The 13,199-nt window shown below is 42.3% G+C and overlaps 1 protein-coding gene across 8 annotated transcripts in view; it reads left to right on the top strand.

Moving 5' to 3' along the window:
* LOC117432616 (uncharacterized) overlaps positions 1-13,199 on the top strand; it is a 119,783-nt gene that overhangs the window by 105,213 nt on the left and 1,371 nt on the right. For 5 of the 8 annotated variants that reach the window (XM_059016471.1, XM_059016467.1, XM_059016468.1 and 2 more), the window contains 6 exons: positions 589-639; positions 3,717-3,767; positions 5,386-5,517; positions 5,698-6,354; positions 9,930-9,980; positions 11,291-11,341. In XM_059016471.1, coding sequence (XP_058872454.1) covers positions 589-639; positions 3,717-3,767; positions 5,386-5,517; positions 5,698-6,354; positions 9,930-9,980; positions 11,291-11,341 — 993 coding nt within the window. The remainder of the gene's footprint in view (positions 1-588; positions 640-3,716; positions 3,768-5,385; positions 5,518-5,697; positions 6,355-9,929; positions 9,981-11,290; positions 11,342-13,199) is intronic. The other 3 variants (XM_059016469.1, XM_059016473.1, XM_059016474.1) reach the window with 3 other exon arrangements.

Below are 13,199 nucleotides of genomic sequence, written 5' to 3'. Positions count from 1 at the left end.
GAAGGTGCCCACTTGAAAACCCCAGAGATGTACCCTACTTAGCTCAATCCAGACGGTTGTCATGCTGATGCGCTGGGGAGGCCGCACTATGGTTGATCCCCGGAGCCAGCATCGCAGCCGTTGTGTGTGCTGATGCGCCAGGGAGGCAAAATAAGCTGATCCCTGGAGCCAGCATTACACTTCAGCCATTAACACCAGACAGAAGGATATCTACATCATCATATGGAAGGAAACGTAAATGGATGGAGACACATATGGATCACATTAGTTTACTGTAAAGCTACGTCTTAGTTGGTGCTTACCTTGGCGAGAGCCGAGTTCAACTCAGCATGAAGTTTTAACATCTACTCTTGTGTAATGGAAATCTTTCATCCAAAGGCAGGCCTTTATATCTGTAATGTTTAATTATACTGACATCAGGATAAGACACGTGTCACCACTTAGAGACAGACTACGCCACCTGGTGGAGAATCTACGGGCACCAGGTCTCGTTAAAGTTTGGAGGGAAAGATACTTCCCACAGGTACTTTATAGAGTATCTTACAGTTCTAAACATTTACCATTAACCTCTACTGTTTCTCTTTTCAGATTCTTTATCTAGATTCACACCTCAGGCATCGAACATGAGATACAACACAGGTAAGTAATTTAAAACTGGGATAAAACTTGCGTGTAGAAAGAACACAAATAAAGAAAAATCAGATAAAAGTAACTTCATAAAATAAATTGTCCAAAATAAAAAAAAAAACACAAAAACATATTGCAATCACTGCTTGTGTGCACCAAGTCCTTCAGATTTTGTGGGGGAAAAATCAGATCTTATGCGTTGCTGTCCTCAAAAGAAAAGGAATAACCATAAATACTGCAAGCAGCCCACATTGCACTGTAGGCTGCTTCAGGAATGGTCTCTAAACAGGAGAGCAGCGCTGGTTCTCTGTGATCTGTCTATCAGCTTCCTCAGAGTGTCTGCCTGGTCACGAGCGCTTTCAAAAAGAGACAAAGAAAAAAACAAAAGAAAAAGCAAATCTACTGCAAATATCTCAATCCACAAGGATTTATAAAAATATTAAAAACATACAAAAACATTTAAAACCTCAAAAGATCCAAAAATGTTGAAAAAGAAGGGAAGTAATCCAATCAGGCAAGAGACCAGTCTTTCAAATCCGAGCGCTCACTCTTCCTATTACTGAGCAGGTTTTCTGATTCAGATTTTCTTCATCTTTAAACACGTCATCCACATTAAAATGTTTCCCCTCTCCATTTTTACCCCGTCCCTTTACTTACTTTCTTTGCTTCTTTCTGCATTAAATGGCAGTGGTAGGCCTATGTTTTGCCACATCTAAACTGTAGTAAAGTTACAACTATACTAATATTAAAATGTAAAAATAGGACCTTGTCATACTAATATGATGGATGCAGCATGTCATCAGTTTACTAAAACATTTTAATTTTGATTAAAGATTGACCAACATTTTGACGTGTAAAATAATTTAATATATAAATAAATCTCTGCGATCACACATAAACTACATCTGAATGACAACGATGTTATAGAAACATAAAAAGACAGGGATTTAAAACATTTTCCCTTATAAAGAGTCGTCGATCACACATTTTAAAGATCATACGAAAAGACAGTGGCACGAACACGCACCAACTTACACAGTCTAGTAAATAAAATGGCCAGATAAAAATAAAAAGCCATGCAATGAACCTCCCCTTTAATCAAACTGTAGCCCCGCCTTACTTTTGTCTACTTTTGCCTTACTGTGCTTGCGCGATCAAATTTTTTCCTGGTCAACTTATTTCCTACGACACCGGTAACGGTAATCAAGACCACAGGGTTACCAGCACAGGTAAACAGTTCAATGCTGGAACACTCACAGGTGCTCTGAAATAATAAAACAAAAAGTGAAAGAAAAGGGAAAATAAAACACAGTAATAAAACTACAAAATAAAGGTGCTGCTTAAACACGTTCCCTCAGATATGTAACAATTTATTTTCTTTCTCTAGGCTGGCTGTCTTCCTCAGCCATGCTTGCCTATTTTGGTCACTCGCTCCAACCACTGGCGTTCCTGCCTGATCTATGTTTACACTGACCTTCTCGGCCAGCATCTCTGTGTATTCCAAATCATGGCCACGCAAATGCATAACCAAGTGCAGTACTTATGGGCTGAGCAATCCAACAAGGCCCGCCTCTCACCAACTCAGAGAGAGGGAAAGCCAACACACCATCTTCCCCACCTCTCTGTGTCATCGCCATGACTGAGAGGCAGATCTTTCAAGGCTGCTGCCCTCTTCCTGCAGAACCACGCATGTGCCAGACTGTCAGCACAGATCTCCCCTGTTACAGCTGCCCATAGGGAAAGCCACTCTAGGTCCGCAGAGTGCTTCACAGGTAAGTCTCCAAGCCACTTCTGAAAAAAAAGACTTGCTTAAAAGAGTTATTTGCGAACCAGTGTCCAGCACACCTGGAACTTTATGCCCATTTATCTCATTTTCCACACTTGGTCATCTTCCCAATATTGAGGGCTGTTATCCCACCCTGCTATTTGCAGGTCCCCCAAGTCATTTGCACTACAGTGACTGGGTGTTTGTTTAATGGTGGGGCTTGTACGTGGAGCTGTGGGCATTTATGAGCTATATGCCAACTTGATTGCACTGATGACAAATGGGCTGCCCTTGGGTGTTCCATTGAAAGCAAGGGGCAAAATGTGGGGGAGGTCGATAACATCCTGTATCTGTCAAGCTCTCTGGGGGTTTGATAGGTCTTACTGGGGGTTCTGGTGCTAAGCGCTGGAACTGGGCACACATTTCCTCCATTACAGCTTTAGTCAGCTGTATCACCTGCCCTGTGGTTTCCTGGAGCAGCTCCTGCTTCAAATTCTCTCTGTCTAGCGTCGGCTTCAGGCTGAGAGTTTTCTGAATGGCAAAGGAGATCCCATCGTCCCATCCTTCCATTGACTCCTTTGAAAACTTTTCTGGATTATGCAGTAACTATAGTCGAAGCTCTTGTTGTCCATCCCGAAGGCCCAACAGGAACTGGTCTCTCAGCACTGCATCGTTCCAGGCCGGTCCCTCTGGATCCCGCCTCTGCAACCTAGCAAACAGTTCTAGGAGCCGGAGGGTGAAAGCCCCCACAGTCTCATCACTATTTTGTCTGCAAAAAAAATTGAGTTCTCAACTTAGCTACAACAATCCTATCTCCATAAAACTTCTCTAAGACCTCCAATACTTGAGCACTTGTGGCCCCAGCTGTAGGTACTAAAAGTAACACCTCCCTCCTTGCATCCCCTTCTAAAGCATGAATGATAAAATCTTCCTTCTGTCCCTCATCTAACATTTGCAATCTCAACATTGTCTGTAGCTGTGCCTGCCAGTCTCCAAATTTTACTTCACTACCTATCCCCGTTAATATCAGGATCCATGGAGCTCCCATAAACATGGGCATCACCATGGTTACCGCTTCTGGAGGTGCTACCACCTGTTGACCCTGCCCTGGTGTGGATTTAACACCTAGATCCTGCCGACTACGCCAAAAAAAGCAATGTCACCACTTGGAGACAGACTACGCCACCTGGTGGAGAAACTACTGGCACCAGGCCCCGCTAAAGTATGGAGGGAAAGATACTTCCCACCAAACACCACAGGTACTGTACAGAGTGTCTTGCAGTGCTTAACATTTACCATTAACTTCTACTGTTTCTCTTTACAGGTTCTTTATCTGGAGGCACACCTCGCGCATCGAACATGAGAGACAAGACGGGTAAGTCATTTAACCCTTTGCGGTCCTAGGTCCGACATTGCAATTTTCCCTTTCCAGTCCAATAATCACAAAGACATAGAAAACAGGTCTCTAGTCCTTTTTTCTCCAGAGAAAAATGAGAAAACCATTCAATGGCCGAGTGAGACTGATAGGAGCTGACAAAAGGGGCGTATCATGAATACAGATTGCCCCGGTACCACATAGATAACACGGACATAAACAAACAAGATAGCTGCTACTGCATCCAGCGCTCAAAGAATATCGCATACATTTGCAGAGCTTTTTTTTTTTAGATGTTTATAGTAATAAAATAATGACTTGGATCGCATTATTGAGGAGTTTGGTGATAAAACGAGTGATCAGGAGATGATTTATCAGTATGCACGACTATGTAGAGGTATGTAAAAAATACAGTGAACAAGGGGTGGGGCGGGGCTGGAGATGCAGTACTGAGTGTCCAGTTGATATGCAGTGCCTTTTAAACCTGTTTTACTGTGAAAAATGAAAATAAATTGGAATTGACGTGCCTGAGATGTGCTGAATAAATCGACCGCTAAGAGTTAAAATGATTTTGTAAGGACATTTCAGAAGTGCTTCTGTTGCCTTTACACGTGCTTGGGTCTCAAGCTGTGTAAAATAAATAATGCAATAAGGGTTTTTAAAATGTTAACTTAACAATGTATATACGGTCTCACATTTTATTTATTTATACATATATATATATATATATATATATATATATATATATATATTATACATATACATGTGTGGGTAGTCACTGGAAAATACTGATAGACACAGAGCATGGGTGTTGATACACTGCTCAGGCCTGCAGATTTAATTTTAACACCGAGCTGACACTAGGGTACCAGCGACGGTAGACCTAGTGTCACATTTAATAAAGAAATAAAAACAAAAGCTAAAAATAAGTTTGCCACACAACATGACGAGCGCTAGTCTCTCTAAAAGGAACGTCCCGCTCCAGGAACCTACTACTCTACGGTAACCCTCTCTATACTGGTTTGGGATTCACCTCCCCTAAGCTGACCTACTTCTGTTGTGTTGTTTCTGAAGTGCTGGCCTCCCAGCGACTCCGGGCCATTCCGACGGTCCTGGCTGGTCAATCGCCTTCACAGGCCCCGTCTTGCAGTTAAAGGGCTCCGTAGTAGTAGTTCATGCAGAGCGGACACTTACCTCCCGATGTAAACACTCTCACTCAGCACCCGCCTGTACAGCAATGGCCTTGCAGCAGCCCCGATCTGTAGCGCAGCTGCTTTTTCAGCTCTGCGCAGCATCCCCAGGCACGCCCCCAGCCAATCCAGACCTCCCGATCACTTTAGCTCAGGGCAAGCCCGCCACTCAACTGGTTGCTAAGCAACATGTCTCCAACTGCACATCGCAGCTGATTTTTCACAGGTACACACTTGTACAGGAACCAGCGACCCGGTTCCCTGTCACAGTCAGATATTCAGAAGATATGTACGTTTCACAAGAACAGTTGTGGAGATTTTTTCAAATTGTTGCTGGGATGAATTGTTATGCACCCATTATTTAGGCATTTAAATATGCCAATCACATAAATATATGTAATTAGAAACTTCTTTTTTTTTTTCTTTAGAAGCACATGGAAAGACAACCCCAGGCAGTTCCCCAGAGTTGAAGAGGGTCCTGGTTGAGAAGACTGGAGTTGGGAAAAGTGCCTCAGGAAACACCATCCTGGACAAAAAGGAGCTCAGGGATGTGGCAGCAAGTATGTATGTCCAGAAGGGGCAGGTTACCATTAAAAAGTAGTGGTACCAATAATAATACTGGTATATCGCCTGTTTTTAGGTTCAGTTTTGGTACAATAGTGTGTGGTTAACATATTCTATTTCTGTCAATCACACAAATGATATATTTAATTAGAAACCCCTTTTCATTTCTTCTTTAGATGCGCATGGAAACACCCCTGAGTTGAGGATAGTGCTGGTTGGGAAGACTGGAGTTGGGAAAAGTGCCTCAGGAAACACCATCTTGGGCAAAAGGGCATTTACTTCAAAAACCAGCATCTCCTCAGTTACAAAAGAATGTGAGAAGAGAGAAGTAGTTGTTTCTGGGAGACGTGTTGCTGTGGTCGACACTCCAGCCTTTAGCACAGAGGCTGTGGAGTGCATTGCTCTGTCTGCCCCGGGACCCCACGCTATTCTCCTGGTGATTGAGGTGGGCCGATTCACAGATGAAGACAAGAGAACAGTGGAGACAATCCTGAGGAGGTTTGGAGCAGAAGCTAAGAGATACATGATGGTCCTTTTCAGCCATAAGGACAAACTGGAAGATAAGACGATTGAGGAGTTCGTTCAGGGAGCCAGCAAGGAGCTCCGGGAGCTTGTTGAGAAGTGTGGGGGCCGTTATCACGCCTTCAACAACAAGGAAAAGAGTGATTGCACCCAGGTCACTGAGCTACTGGAGAAGATAGACAGGATGGTGAAAAAGAATGAAGAAAGCTGCTACATCAGTGACATGATCACACAGATGAAGAGTGAAGAGGACAATGAGGAAGAAGAAATGGACTGTCAATATGGAGCCAATGATAAGCCAACTGATTCTGGTAAGCTGTGAACTCTCCAACCTCCCCCCCCCCCCCAGTTACTGGGAAATGTTCCTGTGCCCTTTTTCATCCAAAGAAAGGCATTCTTTGTATCTGTAACAAGCTAATAATACCGACATCAATATAAGACACGTACGTACCTCTCGACTACCGTGTGGTTTACGGTTTGAGTCCAGCCCAAACAAAGTGGAATGCAAACTGTGCAGGTGGCTCTTGACACATGGAGGCACGACCAATCTCCAAGCTAAGGGGGGCTGTTTAAATAAAAGCCTTTGTGTCTGTTTGTGGTACTGTGCCCTACCCCTGTGTGTATTTTTGTGTTTTATGTTGTATGTTGCGTGTGTTAATGTTGGTGTATTGTAGTTGGTACACAGGATATAATGTGGGTAATGAGCACGAGTGTTTAAAATGTATAATTGTATTTAGGCAAGGGGATTGCACATCGCTTCACGTGCATTTAAAGTATTTAATAATATGTGAGCACGAGGTTGCACAGAATTAGTTCACGTGCTGGGATTCAAGTGAATAATTAATTAGTAATTGAATCCCGGCACAACAGTATATATAGATGCACGTTTTACTCACTTGGGGTTGTGTGTTTGGTGAGTGGAGAACGAGCATGGAGAAGGAGAAAATAAAAAGTTAAACAAAGGAAAATTTCAGTATTTTTACTCACCGTGTTTGTTTGTCTGTTTGTCCACTGTTTGTTTAGTGTTAATCCGTTTTTGTTTGTCTATTTATTTTGGCCTAAAGTGCTGTGTCCTGTTTTTTGTTTAAACCTTTTATTTTGCAATAAATGTACTGAGCGCAGCCATTGCATTTCAGTTTCAAGCCCAGCAGTACTGTCTGTCTGCGTACTCCTTTCTGGCCTGACGTCACCCTTACACCTAGCCTGTCACAATGTTCCTATCCAAGGCTAAAGATAGGAGCTACTTGCAGTACAGGGCTGTCAGTCATATCTCTTATGCTGGATCCTGGTGAATGGCCCCGCCCACTCAGGTTACACTGCGTTCTGTAAATGGTGTGTAGGAAGAAATCTCAGGACTCAGAGAGACTGAGCGCTCCAGGCACAGCTACACCATCCGTGCCACCAGCATCTGGGCCCGGTTGTTCTAAAGGGATCCGATCCCGGATCCGGGCTCAGATGTTGATCTTGATCCTAGTTGCGTTGTTCTAAACGGATCAGAGCTCAATCTGAGTTCAAATCTGATCTTGCTTTTGAGCAGGATCAGAACTTGATCCCACTTTTGAAAAATTGAGGAACTAAACTGATTGAAACGGAGATCATTTAACGTTTTAGAAAACATTAAGCAGCAATGCATTTAAAAGTAGCTGTAACAGGACTATATTAAGAAAATATCAATTAGAAAAAAAAAACTTTGTACAATATTAGTTGTGTTTAGCTATATCTGACATTTCTGTTTTCACCGTATAGCTACAGAAAAAAATATACCTGACTGCGTAATGAGGTTTCATAAATATTATTTCTACGTGTTCTGTGCTGACAAAGTCATACTGGCATTCTCATGTTATCGGTTACAATTAAATCAATAATTAGATTTAACGTTGTAGTTTTTTTTAATGCATATCATCCCCCCCAATTCCTTTTTTCTCAGTAACTTCAGTTTATCTTTTCACAGCCTCAATCTCCCCCTGTCTGCAGCTGTCTCTCAGCACTTGATTACATTTGCTCAAAATGTGTTGATAATTTGCCCTGAAGCGACGCTGCAGCTACATGTTTGTGTGCATGGAGGCTTTACCGCTGTGAAACATCTCTGTGTCCGTCAGAAAATACACACGGCCGTGATTACTGTAACATTTATTAAAACATTTTTAGAATTTAAACAAAACAAAACCACAAAAAGATACTGGTATTAATATACTCGATCTGTTTTTATAGAGTCGCTGAAGTTTTAAATTATGCATGTACAGTAGTTGCTTCTGATTCATGTCGTTTAAATTAAACGCACTTCGTTTTCTGACATTCAGAATCTTCAATCTCTGCGTCACGCATACTCGCTTCTCATTGGTCAGTTTCTCTAGTTAAGGCTGCGCAGCTCCAGGATCAGATCAGGATGTCGGATCAGTGGAGCTTGATCCTGGTCCGCTTAGTACAACGCCTTTTCATGATCCGGCTCCAGTGAGCCCGGATCCGATCCTGTTTTTTGATCTGGTTAGTACAACCGGCCCCTGGTGAACTAGTATCTGAAACTGAGAGCTTATTGGAACAGCAGCTTCCTCTGTAGCTGCAGACATCTGAGAGGGAATGTGTTGAGACTCAGGTGTTTATTAATTGATACACATTTAATAATATCTGTGTATTTAAGACGGTATGTATTTTTTTTCAGTTCTTGCACTGCTCTTAACAACTAGAACTAAAGTTAATTTAAACAAAGCATAGTGAGCGCTAAGCTCCCTCTAAATAGGAGTAAATAGTATTTAAATTGGATGTTAGATTGTTTGCGAATTAGTTAAGTGAAGTCAAACACATGCAACAAATTATTCCCCAACATTGTTATTTGCAGAAAACATATATTTTGAATTTTGCACTTGCATAATTTTTCACAACCCCTCCTTAAGAATTGCTGAAATAACATTTTGATTTTGATTTTCATAATTCATTTAATATTTGGGGGGTAGGAGGCAGTCGCCACTGTGGGATGCGTTAATCATTTATTATTTTCTATTCATGGTTTGTTGGCCTCGTCTTATTGGGGGGGGGCGCGGCATAGACACTTCCTATCTGCGGCACTGGGATGCATGGAACTGTTCATGCTTTTCCAGCCAGCCTTGCAAAGGTAGCCATCGATCACCCATGGACGAGGCCTCATGTCAAATTTATCTTTCACAGGCCCTGAGCGCCCATCACAGTCATCGGGCCTGAAGCGCCCATCACAGTTCATAAATCATCTGTAATTGCAATCATTCATTGATTGCTGATTCTCCGAGCTGAAAAGAATCGGCTGCAGCAGAGAGATGAAGAGACAGGGGGAAAACAAAATCAGGAAAAAGAAAAATTGTGAAGAGATGAAAGTTCAAGAGGGAGCCCACGCAAAGCCTCATAATTCTGCTAAACTGTGTAATCTGTGGGCCCTATTTAGCAAATATGTGCACAGCCGCTATTGCTTGGGCAAAAATGACAGCATTAGCAAACCGCTGCAATAGCTCACAAAAACGTGATTTAGAAGTCGGTTCCCATGACAGTCTGTTTGCCCACACGTGCACCTGATTCTGATGCTCTAACTCTATGCAGATTTTTTTTGTGATTGCCTTAGGGGTTTGCAAACGTTGCTAAATAGGTTCCATCTATCTCCATCCCTCCTAGTTACTGGGAAAAAGGTTCCTGTGTTCTCTTTCATCCAAAGGCAGGCCTTTATCTCTGTAATGTTTAATTATACTGACATCAGGATAAGACACGTGTCACCACTTAGAGACAGACTACGCCACCTGGTGGAGAAACTATGGGCTCCAGGTCTCGTTAAAGTATGGAGGGAAAGATACTTCCCACAGGTACTGTACAGAGTATCTTACAGTGCTTAACATTTACCATTAACCTCTACTGTTTCTCTTTACAGGTTCTTTATCTAGATCCACACCTCAGGCATCGAACATGAGATACAACACAGGTAAGTCATTTAAAACGGGGATAAAAATTGCATGTCGAAAGAACACAAATAAAGAAAAATCAGATAAAAGTAACTTCATAAAATAAATTGTCCAAAATAAAAAAAAAACACAAAAACATATTCCAATCACATAAACCAATCCTCGCCCAGGACAACTGGATGCTGCTAGAGACTGGAAAATGCTGGCAGATGTTGGTCAACGGCTTATTTTTCCACCTGAGATTGCCACCACTAACCTTCGACCAGATATTGTCTTGTGGTCTGGATCAGCACGCCTTGTTCACCTGATAGAGTTAACAGTGCCATGGAGGATGCTGTAGATGAGGCGTATGAGAGGAAGAAACTGCGGTATGCTCAACTAGCCACTGAAGCGGAACAGCGAGGATGGAGAGTCCTGGTTTACCCAGTGGAAGTGGGTTGTCGAGGATTTGTGGCACACTCTACAACCCGGTTTCTCAGAGACGTCAGATTCAGTGGCCAAGAGTTGCATCGCACAGTGAAGAACTCATCTGAAGCAGCAGAGAGGAGCAGCAACTGGCTGTGGTTGAGACGGAAAGATTCTGGCTGGGATCTCAAGCACAATAGAAAGAAAGAAACGCTGATGTACAGGTAAGTAAGCTGGGCTGAGTTGAGTGGGGGACGGAGGGGGGTGATGCTGGGACGCCAGAATCACCGTCGAGCCCTCTTGAGGTGTCATGGTCTAGACGACGAAACACTGAGGATGGAAGGTGCCCACTAGAAGACCCCAGAGATGTACCCTACTTAGCTCAATCCAGACGGTTATCATGCTGATGCGCTGGGGAGACCGCACTGTGGTTGATCCCCGGAGCCAGCATCGCAGCCGTTGTGTGTGCTGATGCGCCAGGGAGGCAAAATAAGCTGATCCCTGGAGCCAGCATTACACTTCAGCCATTAACACCAGACAGAAGGATATCTACATCATCATGTGGAAGGAAGCGCAAATGGATGGAGACACAGATGGGTCACATTAGTTTACTGTAAAGCTACGTCTTGGTTGGTGCTTATCTTGGCGAGAGCCGAGTTCAACTCAGCATGAAGTTTTAACATCTACTCTCGTGTAATGGAAATCTTTCATCCAAAGGCAGGCCTTTATATCTGTAATGTTTAATTATACTGACATCGGTAAGACACGTTTCACCACTTAGAGACAGGCTACGCCACCTGGTGGAGAAACTATGGGCTCCAGGTCTCGTTAAAGTTTGGAGGGAAAGATACTTCCCACAGGTACTGTACAGAGTATCTTACAGTTCTTAACATTTACCATTAACCTCTACTGTTTCTCTTTACAGGTTCTTTATCTGGAGCCACACCTCGCGCATCGAACATGAGAGACATGATAGGTAAGTCATTTAAATAAATTATTTTTTAATTTAAATAGAGGGAATCAGATTAAAACTGGGATGAAATTGCATGTCGAAAGAACACAAATAAAGAAAAATCAGATAAAAGTAACTTCATAAAATAAATTGTCCAAAATAAAAAATAAAAAAACACAAAAACATATTGCAATCACTGCTTGTGTGCACCAAGTCCTTCAGAATTTGTGGAAATAAATAAATTAAAAAAACAATTCAGATCTTATGCGTTGCTGTCCTCAAAAGAAAAGGAATAACCATAAATACTGCAAGCAGCCCACATTGCACTGTAGTCTGCTTCAGGAATGGTCTCTAAACAGGAGAGCAGCGCTGGTTCTCTGTGATCTATCAGCTTGCCCAGCGTGTCTGCCTTGATCTCAGTCCACAAGAATTTATAAAAATATTAAAAACAGTCCAAAAACATTTAAATGGCAAAAGATGCAAAAATGTAGAAGAAAAGAAGGGAAGTAATCCAATCTGGCAAGAGAGCAGCCTTTCAAATCCGAGCGCTCACTCTTCCTATTACTGAGCAGGTTTTCTGATTCAGATTTTCTTCAACTTTAAACATGTCATCCACATTAAAATGTTTCCCCTCTCAGTTTTTACCCCGTTCATTTACTTTACTTTCTTTGCTTCTTTGTTTCTTACTGCATTATGTTCTCCATCCTTCCTATTTTCTTAAACTTACTTTTTAATAACCAAACATATTCCTCATTTTTCATTCGGTCCCGGTGTGTAGTTAACAAAGCAGACAACGTCAGTGAATTTTACACGGGGATCCTTACTAAAGACAAGATCAACCAGTTAGTGCTAAATAGAAATCATCAATTAAGAAACACACTTGGAAAAAAGTTTCATAATTAAGTGAATTGTGAAAAAAGTTTACAATCAGATGGTGACAAAAAGCAAAGAGAATGAAAAGTACATGAATTGATAAGAAAAAAAGACTTAGACAGTGATTTGTGACAGTACCTCTCGACTGCCATGTGGTTTGCGATTCAGCACTTGCATTCCGTTCAGTGGGTTAATGCCAATTCATTACTGTGGCAAAGTGGTGAGTGGATACAGCTGAGTGCAGTGCAGAGCAGATTAATCACACAGACAATTGCTTTCAGGTGCAAGGGTGTTTTATTAATAAATGACAATGTCCAGAGCCCGAAGGTAAACATCAGTAAATAATTATGTTGGAGTGATACAGAGGCGTGTATCGCTCGTATTTTTAATCCCAGGGTTTGACCCGCAACCAAAAGTCCAGGTTTTTACACACACCAACACTAAACACAAAACGCAAGACAGTGAAGTGATATTACGTGCTAGTGGTGTAATACAGTTCTCTGTGGAATCCTGGGGTGAAAGTGATGTCCGGGTTAATGCTGGCTTTCACTACAGCTCTGGATCGTGCAACTGGTAGTCTATTAACAAACAGACAACAATTAACAAACAAGACAAAACCCACGGTTTCACAATACGGCAACACAGACTCCTTGTAGGCTAAAACACTAACCATTTACCAAGGAACAGATCGCTTACACCACGCCCCCTATTTATACCCTCGCTCATGACCCCTAGGTTAACGAGCACATCCACTCTTCCAATCCTCAGATACCACGTCGTCTCCCGTCCAGGTCATTGAGCTTGGGTGCCGTAGCTCAGCCCCCTTCCTAAATGACCGACTTCCACCTAACCTATGGAATAAATTGTCGTGCCATTTAATTAAATGCCCTCACAGGGAGATCTAACACCAAGAATCATTCGATCTCTGTCACAGGCATATATTGACCAGTTGATTTATTAGTCGGCAATATACAGACAATGTTTAAGTTTTAAGACTGTGATGAGGCAA

The sequence above is a fragment of the Acipenser ruthenus genome, chromosome 53, assembly GCF_902713425.1.
Source record: "Acipenser ruthenus chromosome 53, fAciRut3.2 maternal haplotype, whole genome shotgun sequence".
Lineage (NCBI taxonomy): Eukaryota > Metazoa > Chordata > Actinopteri > Acipenseriformes > Acipenseridae > Acipenser > Acipenser ruthenus.
This window is presented reverse-complemented; position numbering and strand designations above follow the sequence as displayed.